General features: G+C 42.3%; 1 protein-coding gene across 1 annotated transcript in view; it reads left to right on the top strand.

Moving 5' to 3' along the window:
• The window catches only part of DHX37 (DEAH-box helicase 37), a 78384-nt gene extending 56639 nt beyond the window's left edge, over positions 1-21745 (top strand). The window contains exons 21-28 of the mRNA XM_040347364.1: positions 215-331; positions 416-588; positions 8518-8632; positions 9439-9576; positions 11200-11294; positions 12943-13016; positions 21118-21215; positions 21354-21745. Coding sequence (XP_040203298.1) covers positions 215-331; positions 416-588; positions 8518-8632; positions 9439-9576; positions 11200-11294; positions 12943-13016; positions 21118-21215; positions 21354-21442 — 899 coding nt within the window. The 3' untranslated portion in view covers positions 21443-21745. The remainder of the gene's footprint in view (positions 1-214; positions 332-415; positions 589-8517; positions 8633-9438; positions 9577-11199; positions 11295-12942; positions 13017-21117; positions 21216-21353) is intronic.
• The last annotated feature ends 872 nt before the right edge of the window (positions 21746-22617 follow it).

Here is a 22617-nt window from a genome sequence, read left to right as displayed (position 1 = left end):
GGCTGCCTGGATTTTGTTTTTCCAGTTGTGAGAACTCTCTGCACTTGTTAGAAAGATGGTGACATGCTGTTTTGAAGATTGGGAAGGGGAAAAGATGGCTATTTCTATTCTTTGCGATTAATCGTGCAGCTCTAGTTTAATGTGATGATTTATTATTGGAATCATGCTATATCTTTTAAATTACAAATAATAGCATGTCTCATTTTAAACTCAGGTGCAGTAGGTGCTTGTGAATACTCAGGCTTGACTCCCAAATTCTGTGAACGTAATGGCCTTAGGTTTAAAGCCATGATGGAGATAAGACGTTTAAGAGGACAACTTACTACTGCTGGTAAGCTGCACACAAATTCACTGAAGATAAATTTGTAATCGGTGTGTCGTCATAAGAGTTCATAGCATCTGCTTTCTTATCTAGTAAATTCTCTGTGCCCCGATGTCACCATATTCCTTGATTCTAAGATGCCACCGCCTACAGAATGCCAAGTGAACTATTTGAGGCAGATTGTGATGTCCGGTTTAGGGGATCGCATTGCTAGGCGGATTCGTCCTGAAGAACTTCTCAATGAGAAGTGGAGAAGTGCTTATAAGGTAGGCAAATTGTGCTACTCATATCCTGGCCATGTGTGTGCGAAAATATCTTTTTATGTTATGTACATGCCATCCCATTACCGATTAGTATTTGTGCTAGGTTAACCTGAATTTAGAAATTTACATGAGATTCATGTATTTTCCTTATATGTATTTTGGGAATTGATTTTCCAAATACATATGAGGACCATAAAGCTAAACCTCTTCAGACCCGAATTATAGCCAAAAGACAACTACAGTGTGGCTCTCTTGTTCTGAGGGGGTTCATGGACCAATTCCAGAACACACACACATATACATTGATTGTGTACTTTGAGCACTGCCTCAATCCTAAAAGGGGTATTTACTCCCCCCCTAAGCTTTTTGCTGAAATGTGTCCTATGGAAAAGGAATTTAAAAAATAAATGGGCTTTTCCATTAGCGGATCCTGCCATCTCAGTTCTCAATCCCGCTTAACCACTTCCAGACCTGCGCACGACAATGTACGTCCATTTTTTAAAGATTGATATCTCGGTAACGGCAGCAGCTGCTGCCACAACCGAGGTATCGATCTTTAGTGTGTGCGGTCTGGTAAACGATAACGGCGGTCTCCGCAGCGGATTCGCCGCGAGATCGCCGTTAACGGTGGCGGGAGAGGGGCCCTCTCCCGCGCCCTCCGCCGCTTACCGGAGCCGTCGGTAGCAGCGGAGGCGATCGGGACTGTTCGGCATCTGAGCGGGGACGAGACTGAAGGAAAAATCTCCTTCACCCGTCCCCATAGCTTTGCTGGGCGGAAGTGACGTCAAAACGTCAGTCCAGCCCAGCCTCTTAAAGAGACAATTTTTTTTTTTGTCATTTGAAAAAATGACATTTCCAAATTTATTTATTTTTTTTGCATTTAAGTCTAATTATGAGATGTGAGGTCTTTTTGACCCCCAGATCTCATATTTAAGAGGACCTGTCATGCTTTTTTCTATTACAAGGGATGTTTACATTCCTTGTAATAGGAATAAAAGTGATCAATTTTTTTTTTCAGTGTAAAAAGTAATAAAATAAATAAAAATAAATAAGAAAACAAAAAAATATTTTTTTTAAAGCGCCCCGTCCCGACGAGCTCGCGTGCAGAAGCAAACGCATACGCGAGTAGCGCCCGCATATGAAAACGGTGTTCAAATCACACAAGTGAGGTATCGCCGCGATCGTTGGAGCGAGAGCAATAATTCTAGCCCTAGAGCTACTCTGTAGCTCAAAAAATGCAACCTCTAGAATTTTTTAAACATCGCCTATCGAGATTTTTAAGGGTAAAAGTTTGACGCCATGCCACGGGCGCAATTTTTAAGCGTGACATGTTGGGTATCATTTTACTCAGCGTAACATTATCTTTCACAATATATAAAAAAATTGGGCCAAATTTATTGTTGTCTTATTTTTTAATTCAAAAAAGTGAATTTTTTTCACAAAAAGTGCGCTTGTAAGACCGCTGCGCAAATACGGTGTGACAAAAAGTATTGCAATGACCACTATTTTATTCTCTAGGGTGTTAGAAAAAAATATATATAATGTTTGGGGGTTTTAAGTAATTTTCTAGCAGAAAAAACTGTTTTAGTCTTGCAAACACCAAATCTGAAAAACACCTAAGGTCTGGAAGTGGTTAACTGTATTAAACCCAAAAGCAAAAATGTCATATATTGCAGCTTACCAGTCCTTAGATATGGTGGCCTCTGAAGCATTTTCCCTCTGTTTTCTTCTGCCCAGCACCTTGTGATTACTGTCATGTCCATCTGCTGGCTCCAGGACAGAACCTGCAAGGGCAATAAAGGCCTTTAAGATGGCTTCCAGACACATATCAACAGAATCCTTAAAAAAAAAGAACTTAAAGAAGGGGATTTGGGTTTTTAAATACGATACATGTGCCTCCATCCCTATATTTATACAAAATAAGGAGGTTGAGACTTTAAATGAGGCATATACTTTATGTAGAGGCTGGAGAGTAGTCAATATTTAGAAAACGTATGTTTATTATACAATGGATGACAAAACATCTCATAAAGGGTACATGCATATGAAATCAAAATATCATAAAACCATGTGACAAATATCAAAAGGAATAACATAGCATGGTATGGTATAAAAGGCTGGCCTCCAATATTATTGACAAATGTAGTAAATTCTTTTCTTTTTTTAAAGATATTTTTATTAGGTTTAAGACAAACCAACAAACAGAAAAACCTACAAAAAAAACACCAGACAACCTGGTCATAAACGTTAGGCAATACACTCAAACATAGAAAAATAAACTGACATCAGTGCAAAATATAAAGTAGGCACAGTGGTAAAAGGACCAGGTATAATACCTGGATATAGCAAAAGCGGAGGTCCAGACATTAGAGATCCGTGAGGCACGGCCCATCAATGGTCAAGCAAGAGTAGTACAATCAGTGCTGGGAGAGGGTTAGCGGACTAGCCAACCATCTACCCCAAATTTTGTGGAAGGTTTTGTTCCGTTTCCGGAGTTCAAAAGTAAGTTTATACAGCGGGATAGCGTCATTAATAAGTTTTAACCAGAGGGATTTCAGAGAGGTCTGTGTGCCCTTCCAGGACAGTAAAATCGCTTTTTTAACATGGAAAAGGAGTATACGGAGCAGTCTCTTGGCATGTGATGATAGGTGTAATTCGCCAAAAATGCCTAATAGGCAGTTCTTGGGGTGGATTATGATGTAGTAAATTCTTGAATGTAATGACTTAGAAAGGCATGTGAAGCCATCAGTGTGAATCTGATGCATCTAATGTACGCCCGACGCATTTTGTTGGGTGATAACTCTTCAAGAGCAGATGCAACAGTACTCTACAAAAAGAGAAAAGAGAGGACATAAATATCCAAGGATCTAATACACGTCTAAAAGGTGGGAAAAAAATTGTGAATAAAAGGGACAAACATATTGTCCCTTAAAGTACTCACATGTACTGGGTATGTAAGGCTAGAGGACACAGCCAGAAGCATGAGTGGAATCCCAGAGAAACAATTCCAAATAACGGTGGAGGTGGTCTCCACTTCTGTGGATATAAGTCAATTATATTTAATATAAATATTTGGCTATCTTTTTTTTTTTTTTATGCTTTAGTTTTTATGTCGTTTTGATTTCATATGCATGTACCCTTTTATGAGATGTTTTGTCATCTATAGTATAATAAACATAAGTTTTCTAAATATTGACTACTCTCTAGCCTCTACATATATGCCTCATTTTAAAGTCCCAACCTCCTTCTTTTACTTTTAAAAAAAAAAGGCCATTTTATTCGATACACCTTACTAGTACCAGGTTGGGACCCACTTTTGCCTTCAGAACTGCCTTAATTCTTTATGGCATAGATTCAACAAGGTGTTGCAAACATTCCTCAGGGGTTTCGGTCCATATTGACATGATGGCATCACGCAGTTGCTGCAGATTTGTTGGCTGCACATCCATGATTCTAATCTCCCGTTCCACCGTAAGATCTGGTGACTGGAGGCCATTGGAGTACAGTGATTTTATACTGCAATGACTATTTGCTAGACCAGGGGTCTCCAAACTTTCTAATGAGGGGGCCAGTTTACAGTCCTTCAGCCTTTAAGGGGGCCAGACTGTTGACATTGGGAGTAGAAAATGTCCCCACATCAGTGGGAGGAATTGTGCCCCATCATTGATGCCAGTGGGAGGAATTGTGTGTTATCATTGGTTCCAATTGTCATTGGGAGTTAATGTACCAGTGGTAGGAGTTGTGCCCCATCGTTGGAGTCATAATTGTGCCCTATCTTTGGTAAATTATGCCCCAAGGGCCGGATAAAAGCAATCAAAGGGCCGCATCTGGCCCCCGGGCCGCAGTTTGGAGACCACTGTGCTAGACTATTGTTACCAGACAAAACAAATTAACAAAGACCAGGAACATTTAAGGATACCCTCAGCATTATTGTTTTGTGTCGACACTCTTGAGAATGTAATTTGCCAAGTCTCTAGAATGCCATCTTGTCTCTCTACCAATGCTTAGGATTTTGTAGTTAAAAACTTGGTCTGCTGAACCTGCATTTCCTACACAAGCCTTTTGACATTCAACACCTATTTGGGGAATCCCTTGATAAAAACATTGCAAAAGTCACTAGTGGAAAGGTGTCAAAATAGTATAGGTGACCCCACGCTGTATTTGCAGCTATGCCACAAAAACACTTGGGAAGTGTCAAAACTATAGCTAAAAAAGAACAAGTGAAGCACACTGGATAGTGCAGGTAAAACCAATGTATTAACAAAAACAGGGAATTGCACTTGGATTACTGTATGTGGACTTGACTTGCTCTCTGTGTAAAAGTGACATCCAGGGAAGAGGAAAGGTACCGACAGCCTGAATGACACCGGGCTGACAACAACCCACATTGTAAGGATGGAGCACCTGAATCGGCTGTATTGCGTCCTCCATGCGACTGTCACAACTCGCAGACACCTCACAGATGTGTTTTGAGACTCCGCCTCTTCCTCCAAGTGTTCGACACTGATGAGCAGAGCAGAAAACTGCAACATTTTAAAAAAAAATACTTAACTAGTATCTCCACTTTCGTGGGGAAAAAAATGGCACATAAAAAAAATATATAGGGCCAGATCCACGTAGATCGGCGTAATTTTAAGCAGGTGTAGCGTATCGTAGTTACGCTACGCCGCCGCTACTTTGAGAGGCAAGTGCTGTATTCACAAAGCATAAAGTTACGGCGGCGTAGCGTAAATGTGTCAGCGTAAGGGCGCGGAATTCAAATGACAAAGATGTGGGCGTGTTTTATGTTAATTCTACTTGACCCCACGTAAATGACGTTTTTTTTTTTAATGGCGCATGCGCTGTCCGTGGGGGTATCCCAGTGCGCATGCTCGAAATCACGTCGCAAATAGTCAATGCTTTCGACGTGAACGTAATTTACGCAAAGCCCTATTCACGAATGTTTTACGCAAACGGCGTACACAACGGAAAATTCGACGCTGGCCCGACGTCCATACTTAACATTGCGTACGTCTCATAGACCCAGGGGTAACGTTACGCCAAAAAAAGCCTTACGTAAACGACGTAAAAAAATGCGCCGGCTGGACGTATGTTCTGAGAATCGGCGTATCTAGCTAATTTGCATACTCTACACGGAAATCAACGGAAGCGCCACCTAGCGGCCAGCGTAAATATGCACCTAAAATCCGACGGCGTACTAAGACGTACGTCAGTCGGATCTAGCCCCCATACGATGGAGCATCCTAGAAGTTACGCGGCGTATAGATACGCCGACGTAACTTGTTTGTGGATCTGGCCACTGTGTATACAATTGTGACACTAATCAATCAATCAAGTTTTTTGCCAATGAAGTGCAATATGGCTACATGGAGTTGTTCTGTACCCAGAAACATAATTTCCTGCCTGTGTGATTTGGCTCACCAATTTGGATCAGAAGTCTGCCCAAGATACAAGTCAGATCTCAGGCATCCCCTGCAAAAAAAATGTTTTGGATGAGATACTCTCAATAAGAACACGTCTAAAGGGATGCAGGCCCAGAAAATGTCCTCATTAGTGCTGTGCAGGTGCACAGCTGATAGATAATTATAAAACCACTCCCATTAGACCCACTCAGTACAGACAAATAAAAGGTAGGAATCTGCAACAAAGTTTGTTATAATCCTTGCAATGTACATAGATCACCCAGAGGGGGATGTTTTTTTCTCAACCAAAGTGGAGTTACGCTTTAACCACTTCCATACCAGGTACTTACGCAGCTTCCCGCCCAAGCCAATTTTCAGCTTTCAGCACTGTCGCACTTTGAATGGCAATTGCGCGGTCATGCTACACTGTACCCAAACAAAATTGGCGTCCTTTTTTCCCCACAAATAGAGCTTTCTTTTGGTGGTATTTGATCACCTCTGCGATTTTTTTTTTTTTGCGCAACAACTAAAAAAAGGCTGAAAATTTGGAAAAAAAAATACGTTTTTATTTTTTTCTGTTAATTTTTTTGTAAATAAGTTTTCTCTTTCAATTACGGGCACTGATATGGCGGCACTAATGAGATGGCACTGATGGACATCGATGAGGTAGTACTGACAGGCACAGATGAGGTGGCACTGATTGGCGGCGCTGGTATGCGACACTGATGGGCACACATAGGCGGCACTGATGGGCACACATAGGCGGCACTGATGGGCACACATAGGCGGCACTGATGGGCACACATAGGCGGCACTGATGGGCACTCATGGGCGGCACTGGGCACTCATAGGCGGCACAGATGGGCACTCATGGGCGGCACTGATGGATACTTATGGGTGGCACAGATGGGCACTGCTAGGTGGGCACTGGGCATGGATGGGCACTGTGGGGTGGCACTGATGGACACTGGGGTGGCGCTGATGGACACTGGGGTGGCGCTAATGGACACTGGGGTGGCGCTGATGGACACTGGGGTGGCAGCACTGATTTTTGCCAGTCAGTGCCCATTTGTGGGCACTGACTGGCATCTTTTTTCTTTGTTTTGTTTTTTATTTATTTTTTAGACTTTTTTTTTTTTTTTCTGTCTTTTTTTTTTTTTTTGCCCACCCTGGTGCTCCAGGGTGGGCATCCCTGGTGGTCCAGTGTGGCGATCCGAGGGGGGGCTGCGCTGATAAACAATCAGCGCGAACCCCCCCTGTCAGGAGAGCCGCCGATCGGCTATCCTCTACTCGCGTCTGTCAGACGCGAGTGAGGAAGAGCCATCGGCGGCTCTTCCTGTTTACATCGTGATCAGCCGTGGTTGGACACGGCTGATCACGTGGTAAAGAGTCTCCGCCGGAGGCTCTTTACCGAGATCGGAGATGCAGGGTGTCAGACTGACACCCCGCATCACCGATCGCCGCGATGCGCGCCCCCACGGGCGCGCGCGGCATGAAATCCTGCAGGACGTTCTAGAACGTCCTGTCAGGATTTCATAACCACTTCCCGGACGTAAATCGGCCATAGGCCGGGCGGGAAGTGGTTAATCACAAAACTACTATGTTTCAATCAAAATACTATAATCCAGAAACTCACCCAATATATACCATTAAATAGAGTGCAAAAAAAAGGTAATTAATTGGACTACTCATAAGTTCCTCTCCAAGTTGAATCCTAAAGAGTACTGATGTATTATTACAATAAGGCAATATTATGATCTTTCTGGAATGCTAATTTGAGGACAATTTCAAAAGAAACAACGGCCTAGTAAATGATTACCTAGCATGTGAAATATTTAATATAATTCAATTCTGGGGTGGAAGTGAGCTAGATATTGATGATAAATCCAAATGGGCACCTACAAATGGCACACATGGCTTTTGGATCTTGCAACATGGACCCAAGAGGGTTAAAGTGGTTGTAAAGGCAGAAGGTTTTTTATCTTAATGCATTTTATACATTAAGATAAAAAGCCTTCCGTGTGCAGCAGTCCCCCCTCAGCCCCACTAATACTTACCTGAGGTCCCTCTGTCCACGAGTGTCTGGGCCGTCTGATATTCTCCTTCCTGATTGTTTGAGGCAGCGGTGCCATTGGCTCCCGCTGCTGTCAATCAAAGTCAGCTAGTTGGGGCTCAGTGTCTTAAAGGACACAGGAAGCTGTGAGTCAGCTCTGGGGCACTGAGCAGGAGGGAGGAGCCAGGATCACAGAAGAGGGACCCAAGAAGAGGAGGATCCAGGCTGCTCTGTGCATATTCACTGCAACAGAGCAGGTTAGTATAACATGTTTGTTATTTTTATAGAGAAAACAAAAATAAACTTTACAATCACTTTAAACCATCTGCATGCTATCAAATGCGCATGAATCGTTGAAAATGCACTCTCCAAAAAGAGCAGACATATTCTATCAGAATATCATTAAAAAAATCATAATCTCAAACAGTTTTCAGTGTTGTTAATTCCTTAACAGTCTTGCCTAATTTACATTTGCAGACTCCTCTGCTTGAAGATCCAGTGTTCACCCATCCAAACTCTTCCCTGTTCAAGCAGCTTCCCGATTTTGTAGTTTACCAGGAAATTTTTGAAACAACAAAGATGTACATGAAAGGTGTGGTATGATTTAGCCATTTATTGTTTCTTTGTCTTGGATGTATAAATAAAATATAATGAAAATGCTACAGCCATTTAATAGAAGTGTATCTATAAAACACTAAAAGTATAATCTTAATACACTATGGACTATTTTGTTGGTTTTCTTACTATTTTTGCTACCTTTTTAGGCTTCATTCACATGGGCACACAGACCCATACCTCATTGCAGAGAGTTGTGTTTATGTGCCCAGGGAATTGCGGGTGTCAGTCTGTCAAAATCAATAACACACTGAAAAATGCAGTGATTGTATGGATCTTTAGGCACATGCCACTATTTACATCCATACAAGGACGGACACACATCACTGGGTGCAGATAATCTGTGTCCAGAGCTGCGGTGTTTGTTCCTGAGCTGGAAGTTGAAATTTGCACCTTTTCTCTGAAACATGTTGGATGTATTTAATGTTCTTAACCAATAACGTTTCAATATGACCTTTTAAGTGTTATGAACTTTTGTAATAGGTGCTTCTCAGTACTCACCCCAGAGTGTATCACCTACTGAATGCTCTTTTTGTCACGATCAGAGAGGTAGCAACCTAGGGACCAGAGCAAGGTCAACATACACTATACCAGTGGTCATCAACCCTGTCCTCAGGGCCCACTAACAGGCCAGGTTTCCGTGTACATCAAACTGCTTCCAGATTCAACGTTAATTTTTTATAGAAATCTGTTGATTGTTTTGGCTTTAATTCTTAGTTTGTATTCCTTTGCTGGAACTGCATGTTTCAGAGACACTTCTAATGCCTTGTGCCATTATTGCAGGTGTTTCATCCATAGAATCTGAGTGGATTCCTGCTCTGCTTCCACAATACTGTCACTTTGCAGACCCTCTGGAAGACCCTCCACCATTCTATTGTGCTGAAACAGGAAGAATAAAATGTCACAGAACCAGTACTTTCTGTATGTATATTGCGAAATACCTGCTCAACTTTACTTGCCAACATGTTGTTACACCAATGTACTTGCAGTTTAGATTTTGTAAATGAGCGTTTGCTGTAATGCTACATTGGAGCTGATGAAATTCAAAGCAACAAGAGTTCATGCACTGCCATCTGGCTTTTAATGTCTGGTCAGAGATAACATGTTGGGGGATTTTGCAGCTATTTGCACTATGCTCCCCTATAGATGTAACGTTTTATCTTCCAAGGGTGCTGTCCAAGAGTTATGAGCCTCATACATGCCCTTATCAATGGACCTTTTTGTATTATTTAATGGGTGATTTGCAGTATACTGTATAGCAGGGCTCAAAATTTCAAGTCCTGAGCTACTAGCCAGGCCTCAAGAGTTACTCGCCACCAGTTGCCCCACCTAATTCATACACTGCCCTGCTCCTAATTGCACCCGTAAACACGCCCTCGTAGATTATCTCATGGAATGACCATGTTAAATTTTTTATGCAGAATCAAGTTACAAAATTAAATATTACCAACAACAACTTTAACAAAATGGGACAGGGCACTGGGGGCAGACCAGAGGGACAGGGCACTGGGGGCAGACCAGAGGGACAGGGCACTGGGGGCAGACCAGAGGGACAGGGCACTGGGGGCAGACCAGAGGGACAGGGCACTAGAACTGGGTCTCTTCCCCATTCTCTTGCTGTCTCCTCTGCAACTCCCATCCATCCTCTCTCTCTCTCTCTCTCTCTCCCCCATTCATCTCATCATCAGGAGCCTGTGTGTGCGACTCCACGCTTGCATGTCCCCACTTCCCCCTTTTATTCAGGCTGGCAGAGAGGAGAGGAGCTGCAGCACAGCGGGAGGGAGTACAATCCAGCGCTGAGATCCACACAACTGCACAGCCATTGACACCATAGCACAGCGCACACTGACAGCGCACGGCACACATTGAGACCAGTCTGTTCACAGTGCTCAGGCTGAACTGTTGGACACTTACATAGAGCACAAGGAGAAGAAAACTGCACAAACTAGAAGGCAGCCGCTCTCATGTCAGGGCAACTTTCAGTGAGCGCTGCACCGGAGTGGTAATTTTCGCAATCCTCCATCTCACTCATTACTTTCTGCTCTCCAGCTACATTGGTCGGGGCCCGGAGGAGGGGGAAAGGCTCAGAGAGGTCATACTGCTAGGTCCCATGGCTTAATGAGAATTGTAAGGAGAGCACCTGTGTACTGCTCTGCCTGTGCGTGGCTCACCAGACTACTTTTCCCGAGCATGCACCTTTCCTCTTTGGCCGCCAATCTCATCGGGACTCTAAGTGTAGGCACAGATTGGAGGGAGATTGGTCATGTAGCCCTGTCATCACTCGCCCCCAGCTTAAATCCACTTGCCAAATGCTAGTAGGCACGTGGAAATTTTGAGGGCTGCTGTATAGGTCAAATTTCGTTCTGGAGCTATATCATGAGAATTATTTTTAATTGTGACTTCAGTGCTTTATGTTGGCTTTGCATGAACTTAGCATGGTCCCTGACAATTAAGATGTTAACTTTGATAATTGTAAAATTTGAGTTAAGATTATCTTTGCAGATAGGATGTCCTAATCTCACTCTGTAATGCTCTCTCCCATAGATCGAGTTGGATGGCAGCTGCCTGCTGTGATTGTTGATTATCCGTGTGGTCTAGAATGTTACAAATATTTTGCCAAGTTCTTGTTGGAAGGAAAGGTATGAATAGACATTAACATAGTTGTACAAAAGGCAGAATTAGAGTAAAACAATGTATTTTTATTTGGATGCAAAAAAACTACTTCTGTCTTATCCATTCCTCTATGGAGGATCTATCACACTTACAATTGACCACTGGCACAAGTGTTACACACACACACATATAGCAAAGTAGGACTCAGGCTTTATGTTTGGCTATCTATACAAATATACACACATTATAAAAAAAAAACTCATTATTTATGAACTATGTTGAGGACATGGTATGGAAATTTGAAATCGTTCTTCCAGATGTACCCTATCCTTTATATAAAACACAAATCACAACTTTGCAAACCAGTCATTGCATCTTTTACTGGCTTAGGTACCTTTTTAGTTATTTAATTCTGACCTATTGGGGACCCGCTTGATATTGTAACTGTTTTCTGTATTGTATTTCTGAACTTTGATTTTGAAGTGACCTTGATAGCTGTCATGTACCTGTGTGTGGGCTGAAATAACAAGAGGGCTTCCCTTGCAGTTCAGGTCCAAACACACCTGAACGTGGGAACAGTACTGGTGCTGGAGTCCTGAACAGTAATTGGTGGCCTATAGAGATGGTCTGCAGAGACCATAACCGATTCATCAGAAAGATGTCTCATGATCACCCATGGAAGGAGCTGTGGTAGGTGACCTGTGCACCTGTGGTGTGAACATGCAAGGTAGAACGCAGAAGGCAGGGTAGCCAGGACTTTAATGCAAGTAGGTGGGAGACATGGGATCTGGAAGCCGAGCTGGAGTCCTACACGGTTAGGCAACTGGAAGAGAAGACATGGCCGAGAGCCAGGGCAGGGTCATACACAGGTAGGCAGCCAGTAACAGAGGCAGGGCCTGGAAATAAGCCAGGGGTACGCACAGATCATTAGCAACAACAGAAGCAGGGTCTGGAAACAAGCTGGGGTCATACACGTGAGATCAGACAGAACCAAGGCCAAACAGCAAGCAAAGTTTAATAGAAGTTAGAATAAAATGATGAGTTTTGCAATTTTTTTAGGTCACGCAGTATTTGCGCAGTGGTTTTTCTAACACAATTTTTGTGGGGGGAAAAAAATAAAATTGAATGAGTTTAAAAATAAACAGAACACAGTATTTACCCCATTTTTTTTATATAATGTCAAAGATTCGCTAACAGCCAGGTAAACAAAGAGGCGGGACCGGAAGTGACAGACTACTCGTTGCCCCCGGTTTCCGGGGCACAGAGTGAGGAACAATGTATTTGACAGTACTTGTAATATAGGAAAGGATTATTTGCAAACTCACAATAGCCTAATGTACATGTAGAGAGGCATCAGAAAATGCTCCCTGGGAAATCTATGCATATAACCCTTTTCCCAAAGAGAAAGTGCATGTGAGGATTGGGAGTTTTACATAGCAGGCCTTTGGACCAGAACACCTATTCTTGGGCAGAACTGTTTGGGCCTCTGGATCACAAGCACAGAATCATTGACTCTGGTCAGCATGCAGAATGAAGGAATACATTGTGCAGGAGGGAAATGTTTATGTAAATTTATGTTAGTCTATGAGATGAGTTTGCTATTTTAGTCCGTTTTTGTTCTGACATTGTAAAAAAAAGTGTTCTTTAAATAGTAACTGCCATATTTTGCTTTAGGTGATAACAAAATTGGGCTCCTACACCAGTATTCTCTTGTCAAGCCCCACAACCATGCTTAAATCATGGGCCAAGTAAGTCATATTTACTCACAAATAACCACAAATGTCGTTCTTTTTTCAGCTTGTAATAGGTATGAAGTTGTACTTGCCAAAAGCTTGGTAGTAGACACCCAAAGGCCATATCACTAATTATTTTCGAATAGTGATATGTGATGTGCTACAGAATGTGTTTTGATGATAGGAAACCTGATTTCATGGACAAATAGGTGGTCTGAATCACAGCACTTTATAGCTCAATTGCTGAGCAAATTTACTTTTCTCTATTCTGCATTAAAGCGCACAGCTTGATGATAATTAAGCAACCTAGGGTCATATTGCTGCCTACAGGAGAAATGGACACTAGGCACATAGATGACTCCCTTGGCACTTTATCCACTGCTAGGATTTCTAGGGATTTTGTGCAGATTTATTGTAACTAGAGCTACATCTGTCCCTTTATCTGAAGACTTGCTGTTAATGGCTTCCATGCTATGCTCGGTCAAGGAAATGTTTCCCTTTTGTAACGGAGTGGCCTGTATGGTAAGGGGAATCTATTTATCTATTTTCTTTTAACTGGGACTTCTTTATGCCTTTACAGGCTTGCATGCTGGGCAGTGCATTACGTTCATCCTTGTGAAACCCCCTCCTTTTTTTCTCCCTTGAGCTATACATTTTAGCAATTTTTAGGGCATCCTGTTACTGTACTCTAACGGCCATCTTTTTGTCTCGGCTCAGATCTGCTGAGCACTTCAGTGAATGTGCGCAAACATCAACCTCTTTCTATGATCTGGTTCTACTCCACTGATGCTGTCATATCAGATAACGCTTTCTCTGGCTGTTAGTTGCCCTCTGAACACTGCTGACTATAAGTCTTATCACTGTATGGAAAGCAGTATTTTCCTGCAAATACAGTGGGCAAAATAATGATTGAATACTCGGCAGATTTTTGAGCTTGCCCACAAAGAAATTAAAGGTCTTTTATCATAGGTGTGTTTTAAATGATAGACACAGAATATCAATCGAAAATCCAGAAAAAACACCTGATACAAATGTTATAAATTGAGTTGCCGTTCAGTGAGTAAAAAAAAGTATTTGATCCCCCAAGCAAAACAGGACCTAGTACTTGGTGGAGAAACTCTTGTTGGCAAGCACAGAGGTAAGACGTTTCTTGCAGTTGGTGGCCAGGTTTGCACACATCTCAGGAGGGATTTTGTTCCACTCTTTACAGATCTTCTCTAAATCCTTCAGGTTTAATGGCTGTCGTTTGGCCCCTCAAAGTTTCAGCTCCCTCCCATAATTTTTTTTTTTTAGGATTAAGGTCTGGAGACTTGCAAGGCCACTCCATGGCCACTCCCCCCCCCCCACCCAATACTGTGGCTCTTGACTTTTACTACTACGACACATGCCTGTCCAGGAATCCCACTGTGTCCTTACCCAAGCCAATTCTTGCATCGGCTGTTAGGTGCTGGCGCCGCCATCTTGGGTAAGGCAAACCAGCAGTGAAGCTTTGTGTCTTCACAGCTGGTTTCCTACTGTACATGAGTGAATCGTGCTGTGCTTTCTCAATGGACCTGGTGTGCCAGGTACCCACTCTCCCTCCTCCCACAAGGTGATAAATGTGGCACTGGAGAGGGGGGGGGGCTAGGCAGACAAGAAAAGCCGTTTGGATGTAGCTTCGCTTTAATGTGCTTCTTCTTGAGCCATTCCTTTGTTGCCTTGGCGTTATGTTTTGGGTCATTGTCATGCTTAAAGACCCATCTTCAGTGTTGTGGAGTGAATAAGGTTCTCACCCAAGACTTTACAATACATGGCCCCATCCATTGGCCCCTCAATGCTGCAAAGTCGGCCGTACCTTTAGCAGAGAAACCACCCCAAAGCATAATGTTTACACCTCCGTGCTTGACTGTAGGGATGATGTTCTTAGGCTCATAGTCAGCATTTTTCTTCCTCCAAACACGGTGTGTCGAGATGATGCCTAAGCTGTGTGATATGTGTCACCGGCGCAAAACCAATGTTTCAAAATATGAATGAAAAAGTATTTTTTTTTTTTTTTATATTATAGATAATATATAAATCTCTTATATGGTCTGCTGCAGCCAAAATTATTTCACTATTAAGTTGAAAGTGAAAAAAAATATATAGATAACTGCACCAACCTATATGCAAAATGTTGTGCATAATACAACAATCAATCAATATACAGTGAATTTCTGATTTCGCCAACACCACTGTAACATGTAAATAAAGAAAAAATGTTGCGCTCTCAAAATAGTGATATACATATATACTGTATTTATTCGCGTACAACACTCACTTTTTTACCCTGAAAATAGAGGGTAAACTGTGCCTGCATGTTATACGCAGGGGGCTGGAAAGATTTTTTCCTGAAACTTCCCTCTTAAAGTTAGGGTGCGTGTTATATGCCTGTGCGTGTTATACCTTGATAAATACTGTATATATAATAAAGTCTTTCCTCAATATATTATCAGAGGATATAAACCGTTAAAGTCCTTCACCTAATCCAAAACACATTATATGTTTTAATGTGATGGATGTGTCCAAACACCAGCTAATCCTTCGGTGAAAAAAAGGAGTGGTGTCCTTCCAATTAACGACAGGTGTATCACCTCATGCTCCCAAAGGGAAAGATAAGACAAAAATATCTTCTTACCAGATAAGACCTTTCTATGCCTATACACACATTAGTGAGTATTCTTCCCTCACTTCAGGTATCAGCCAGCTCAACTGTTCAGCCTGTTAAGAGGACGCCATTGATACATATATCAGTCAGACACTCTGATTGCCTAGGCAAGGCAAGAAATAGCAGTGACGTCTTGGCACTCGTGGCGAGTGTTTGACTGATGTTTTTCCGATATGCTTGTGTAACTTATCTTTGCTGTAAATAGATTTGCTATTAAAATCTTGTTTCATTTTCCTTCTGGTTTACTGCATGATGGGGTCTGAGACTCCTATGAGATCGATATATGCATCACTGGCGTCCCTTAACAGGCCGAACAGTTGAGCTTCCTTATACCTGAAATGAGGGGTGAATACTATAGGCTGTCATGGATAGTATTACATAGAGCTCATTCCACCAGGGCAGGAAACACATTGCCAGGTTAAAAATAGGTCCAAAAGGCTCTTTCCTCAGTTTAGTGTTTACTCCATACAGAGGAGACATGTTTCTTTCGGAATACAGTGAGAAGAGTCTAGTCTCTAGACCAGGGGTAGGCATTATTTGAGAGGTGGAGATCTACCTGAACAACATGAAATAGATCAAAGACCACTGGGGATTTGGCACCGAATGTAACTAGCAAGGCCTAACTAAATGGTAAGGAAATTGTTGAAAAATATAATAACCTAAAAAAATGGACCATGTCAGAGCAGTAGACAACATATACCAACCATATATACCTATAAAATAAACCTTAATTGCATATAATGCTATATGCATGTGCTAAATCACAGACCGTATTATTGTATTGTTAAAATACACAAACTGTAAAGTGCTCCAGTGCATGTGCTATAGCAAAAAATCTGTGCACAGTGACCTTATATAATGCACATAATCAATTTTATATTAAAGTTCATGTCAGCCAGGAAGGCGGGGGAGAGAAGAGAGAGAGAGCCGACAATCAGTGGAGCACCTGGAGCCGCGCTCATACTAGGTAGAGATTGGTGGATTTTTTACATTAAATAGTCACAGGGACACATGTTAAGGTACAGAGGGGATAAGATTTTATAGCAGATAGAGAGGAGCAGGAGTGGGTACAAGCGGGAAGGGGAGGAGGACAGAGGACACAGGGAGACCTGCAGAGAGCAGGGCTGCGGCTAACGGAATCGCGCAAACGGACCACAATGTCAGGGCACAGCAGCCATGATTATCGTGGTCTGTTTGCAGGGGGGAGGGTATAGTTAGGCAGGATCAGCCAGCCAGGTTTTTTAGGGTATAGAGGGGGCCAAATGACACGGCACAAGCACTGTGCTGTATAACATGCTTTAAAGGAACAATATCTGTGTTTTTTGAGTTAACAAACGCTTTAATAAGTTTGGTCAGTACATGCTTGTGAACCACCTCTTTGTTCTGTGTATATGGACTCAATGGGCTCCTGAGATATCCAGTGTTGCGTTCCTCCGTACATATAAGAGATAAGGTCTGAATACTGTTTTACCGTTTTTAAAACGTCTTTATTAAAATAAGATCATTCAGGGTACATGACATTTTACTTGATTTGATACTACCTGTTATAGAGTGGTGCGCTTTGGCACCTACACCATGTGAGTACCCTGAATGATCTTATTTTAATAAAGTTTTAAATACAGTAAAATACTATCATGTACTGACCAAACTTAAGTGTGAGGTGAGCAGATTGCCATGGGGTGGGGGGGGCACAAGTTTGGTTGGCACGCCTGGAGCACCATCACAAGATTTATTTGCCGCGTATTTTGATATAGCACATGCACTGGAGAACTTTATTTATAGTGTATTTTCACAGACCTTATTATCGTATTGTTGTTATTTAGCACATGCATATAGCATTATGTGTAATGTTTATTTTATAGGTATATATGGTTGGTATATTTAGCGTGGCACTTTAAGTTTATTTTGCACAGCATAACTTATGAGAGTTTATTAGAGCAGTGGACAGTGTCGGTCAGTATTACAGTGGAAGGTCTCAGTCTTTTTATTATTTTGCAATTCAATTTTTTATTATTTTTTTACATATGTTTTTAAGCAGCCCTATTGGGAGGGCTTTGGGGAAATAGCAGTGATCTAAATAGACCCATGATGTCTTACTTTTGAGATAGAGAAAGGAGATTGAGGACAAAGTCCTCAACCTCCACCACTGCAGCACCAGCTGCACAGAATGAATGAACAGGAATAGCTCTGTACAGTTTTACCAAGACAGACACATTTTAAGGTAAGGTAGCTACCAAACTTAATTTTTATTTTACTAAGCCTGTAATAAGTGTAATGTATTTAAAGCGGAGTTCCACCCATATAAAAGTCAGCAGTTACAAAAAGTGTAGCTGCTGACTTTCAATAATCGGACACTCGCCTGTACCACGGTCCAGCGGTGAGGACGAACAAAGCCCCGCTCCTCTCCCCGGCACTGGCATCACTACTGTGGGCACTGTGCATGTGTGAGCCGTGCTGTGATTGGCCAGGAAATTTTCTGGGAATTGTGACGTGTCCCAGAAGATTGCAGGGAGGGAGGGGGAGCGATGAACTTCCTTCCCAGTCGCCGCAGAGCCCCAGGAGAAAGTGGGAGATGGATGCCCTTAAAAAGAGGGTATCTGCTCCCTCCCCCCCCCCCAAAAAAAAATTACATGCCAAACGTGGCATGTCAGGGGTTCACGGTCACTTAAAGTGGAAGTGGATTTTTTGGGAGGAACTCTGTGCTTTAATCTTTGTTTGTCAATGGGTTGCTGTAGTGCACCAGACCATTCCATCATTGAAAAAAAAGATTGTTGCCATTAACCTTATGGGCTGGGAAAACCACATTTTCTCATTCTAAATTTCTGTCCTATTTACTAAACCGGCAATTTCATATAACTTGAGAATACAAGCATCCCATGGCTACCTGGCCTCCCATCCTTTTTTCGATCATCCCCTACCTGCAGCTTTTTCTTTTCAGCCACACAATGCTGGTTTATGCATGGATCGTGTCCTACAACCTTCCAAAGAGGCCATACAAATACCACTAGATCAGGGGTCTCAAACTCAAATTACCTGAGGGCCACAAGACAAGTTTTCATATGCCATGGGGGGCCGCATGCAAACTTTCAAACTTCAAAAACAACAGCACTGGTGTCAGCGAGCACATTATTAACCCCCAGCACTGGTGTCAGCGAGCACATTATTAACCCCCAGCACTGGTGTAAGGCAGGGTTTGACAAATTTGCTTGGAATCTAGGAGCCAGCTAAAAAAGTTAGGAGCCAGAAAACGCACCCCGTCCCGACGGGCTTGCGCGCAGAAGCGAACACATACGCGAGCAGCGCCCGCATATGTAAACAGTGTTCAAACCACACATGTGAGGTATCACCGCGATTGGTAGAGTGAGAGCAATAATTCTAGCTCCTCTGTAACTTAAAACATGCAACCTGTAGATTTTTTTAAACGTCACCTATGAAGATTTTAAAGGGTAAAAAAGTTTGTCGACATTCCACAAGCGGACGCAATTTTGAAGTGTGACATGTTGCGTATGAATTTACTCTGCGTAACATTATCTTTCATAATATAAAAAAAAAATGGGGATAACTTTACTGTGGTCTTATTTTTTAATGAAAAAAAGTGTAATTTTTTCCCAAAAAAGTGCGCTTGTAAGACCGCTGCGCAAATACGGCGTAACAGAAAGTATTGCAACGATCACCATTTTATTCTCTAGGGTGTTAGGATAAAAAATATATATAATGTTTGGGGGTTCTAATTAGAGGGAAGAATATGGCAGTGAAAATAGTGTAAAATGACATTAGAATTGCTGTTTAACTTGTAATGCTTAACTTGTAATACCAACGGCCACCACCAGATGGCGCCAGCTCACATCTGGTGTTAATAACTTGTAATACCAACGACTCACCACCAGATAGCACCAGCTCACAAAAAAAAAAAAAATTTTTTTTTTTTTTTTTTTTTTTTTTTTTTTTTACTCTTTGCTCCCCCCACTTCCACCCTGCCTGAGGGCCATTTATAACTGGTCCGCGGGCCGCAAATGGCCCGCGGGCCGGTACTTTGAGACCACTGCACTAGATAGTAAATACTAAAAATGCATCTTGTGTAATTTGATCAGTCTGCCTGATATTTGTATAGTTACTGTTTCCTGTTTGTCTGTTTTATAAAAGCACATCATTGGTCAATGGTTATCCTTTATGGGTGAAAAGTACACCATTGTATTGATGATCTTAGTTTTTATTTCCATACAGGTTAAAATACATTTTAAAAATTCATTTTTATATTTTGGTTTGGCATAAAGGACTAGTTACCCTTTGCCTGTGGTGTGTAAAGATAGCCAACCCCTGACTGCAGTGCGAAGGACTAGCTACTCCTAGACTGCAGTGTGAAGGGCTAGCAACCCTGTGACTGCTGTGTGAAGGGCTAGTTACTCCTAGACTGCAGTGTGAAGGGCTAGCAACCCTGTGACTGCTGTGTGAAGGGCTAGTTACTCCTAGACTGCAGTGTGAAGGGCTAGCTACTCCTAGACTGCAGTGTGAAGGGCTAGCAACCCTGTGACTGCTGTGTGAAGGGCTAGTTACTCCTAGACTGCAGTGTGAAGGGCTAGCAACCCTGTGACTGCTGTGTGAAGGGCTAGCTACTCCTAGACTGCAGTGTGAAGGGCTAGCAACCCTGTGACTGCTGTGTGAAGGGCTAGCTACTCCTAGACTGCAGTGTGAAGGGCTAGCAACCCTGTGACTGCTGTGTGAAGGGCTAGCTACTCCTAGACTGCAGTGTGAAGGGCTAGCAACCCTGTGACTGCTGTGTGAAGGGCTAGTTACTCCTAGACTGCAGTGTGAAGGGCTAGCAACCCTGTGACTGCTGTGTGAAGGGCTAGCTACTCCTAGACTGCAGTGTGAAGGGCTAGCTACTCCTAGACTGCAGTGTGAAGGGCTAGCAACCCTGTGACTGCTGTGTGAAGGGCTAGCTACTCCTAGACTGCAGTTTGAAGGGCTAGCAACCCTGTGACTGCAGTGTGAAGGGCTAGCTACTCCTAGACTGCAGTGTGAAGGGCTAGCTACTCCTAGACTGCAGTGTGAAGGGCTAGCTACTCCTAGACTGCAGTATGAAGGGCTAGCAACCCTGTGACTGCAGTATGAAGGGCTAGCAACCCTGTGACTGCTGTGTGAAGGGCTAGCTACTCCTAGACTGCAGTGTGAAGGGCTAGCAACCCTGTGACTGCTGTGTTGAGGGCGAACTACCACCTGACTGTTGTGTGAGGGGCTATGCTTTACTTAATCACTAAGATCCTGCAGCTAATGCATATATCAGATTTGTTTATTTGGTGTTTTTTTTTTTTTTTAAGGAATTTTATTAAAAGAAAATATAAAAGTGAGCCAATTGCATAAATACGGTGTGTGCTAGTGCTTGCAATGCAGACCATACTCTTTAAAATAAGACTTAATTTTAATTCCCTATAGACTACAACCTAGAACAGAAGTGTTACTAAAAGCCTTGGTTTCGGAGAAGGCAGATAACCTCTCTTCCCTACTGGCTGCTTGGAAAAAGGACCCAAAATGTAAGTAAATATGCTGTACATTTGTATTTTGAAATGTGTGTGTGTGTGTGTGTGTGTGTGTGTGTGTGTATGTCTACTACTGTACATAGCCTACTTAAAAAAATAAAATACAAAATCTGCTTGCTTTCTCGCCCACAGATTTACTACATGCCTTTTGTCAGTGGATTCCTGAAGCCATACATGAAGACGTATCTAAAGCTTGGCCACCAGTCACCTCCTCTGATTGAGTGCTGCACTTTAGCTGTCCATATAATGAATACTGACAATACTTGTTGAAGAACCTTTGCCTAGGAGTGCCTTAAATACTCAGTATTTAGTCAAGATCACATTGCCCAGACTGTATCGTATTCTGTTCACCAACATACTTTTATAATGGATATCATACATTGTTACAATGTAACTAAGTTCTTATTGCTTTTCGTGAAATTCCTGTATTATAATCTGCACATGGCCATCAAGGCCCCATTGTGATGGAGTACATACTGTAACATATGTACATACTGAATTGAAATGAAACATTTGTAACTAAAGCGGAGTTCCGGCCACAATTTCACTTTTATATATATATATAAATACCCCTGTAATACACAAGCTTTAATGTATTCTAGTAAAGTTAGTCTGTAAACTAAGGTCCGTTTTGTTAGGTTGTTACAGCATTTAGACACTTTATAAAATAGAAATTGACTGGGGCCATCTTAAGTGTGGGCATCATGAAGCCAGACTGTATGACTTCCTGGATTTCAGCCTGGCAGATCTCGCACATGCTCAGTGCTGCACAAGCAGTGTCAGATCAGGTTTCAGCACCTGTGCTGTCCAAGTCACATGATTCTTTGAGACTGGGGAGTGCACAGACTCCTGGGAAGTTACACCCACTACATTCCCAGGAGTCTGTGTGGTGTAGGTTAGGAAGCTTAAGCACCTAGGTGCAGGAAGAGGGAAGATTAACTATTCTGCCTAGCAACAACACTTTGAAGGCATCTAAAAAAAAAAAATAATAATTCGTAAAGGACTGACTTTTTTTATATTTGTGTAGATGCAAACAAGACTATCTTTGATTAATATGTGTGTGACATAATAGGGTATATTTGCTAAAGGCAAATATACTGTGCGCTGCAAGTGCACTTACTCCAGAGCTTAGTAAATGAGGTAAAACTTCACTTTGCAAGAATACTCAATCAAATGCAAGTAAAATTAAAAAAAATGCATTTTTGTTTTGTACACGATTGGACGACAGAAACCAGCAGAGCTTCCCCTCATTTCAAATCTTCCACTCAGATCTAGAGCAAATGCACTTGCAGTGCAGTGTTTTTGCCTTTAGTAAATCAACCTCAATGTGTGGTTTCGCAGGTATCAGCCTTCTGTATTTGTCACAATTTCTCAGGCAGATTCCAAATTCAAGGAA

Source organism: Rana temporaria, chromosome 1 (genome assembly GCF_905171775.1).
Source record: "Rana temporaria chromosome 1, aRanTem1.1, whole genome shotgun sequence".
In the NCBI taxonomy this organism is placed as follows: Eukaryota; Metazoa; Chordata; class Amphibia; order Anura; family Ranidae; genus Rana; species Rana temporaria.
This window is presented reverse-complemented; position numbering and strand designations above follow the sequence as displayed.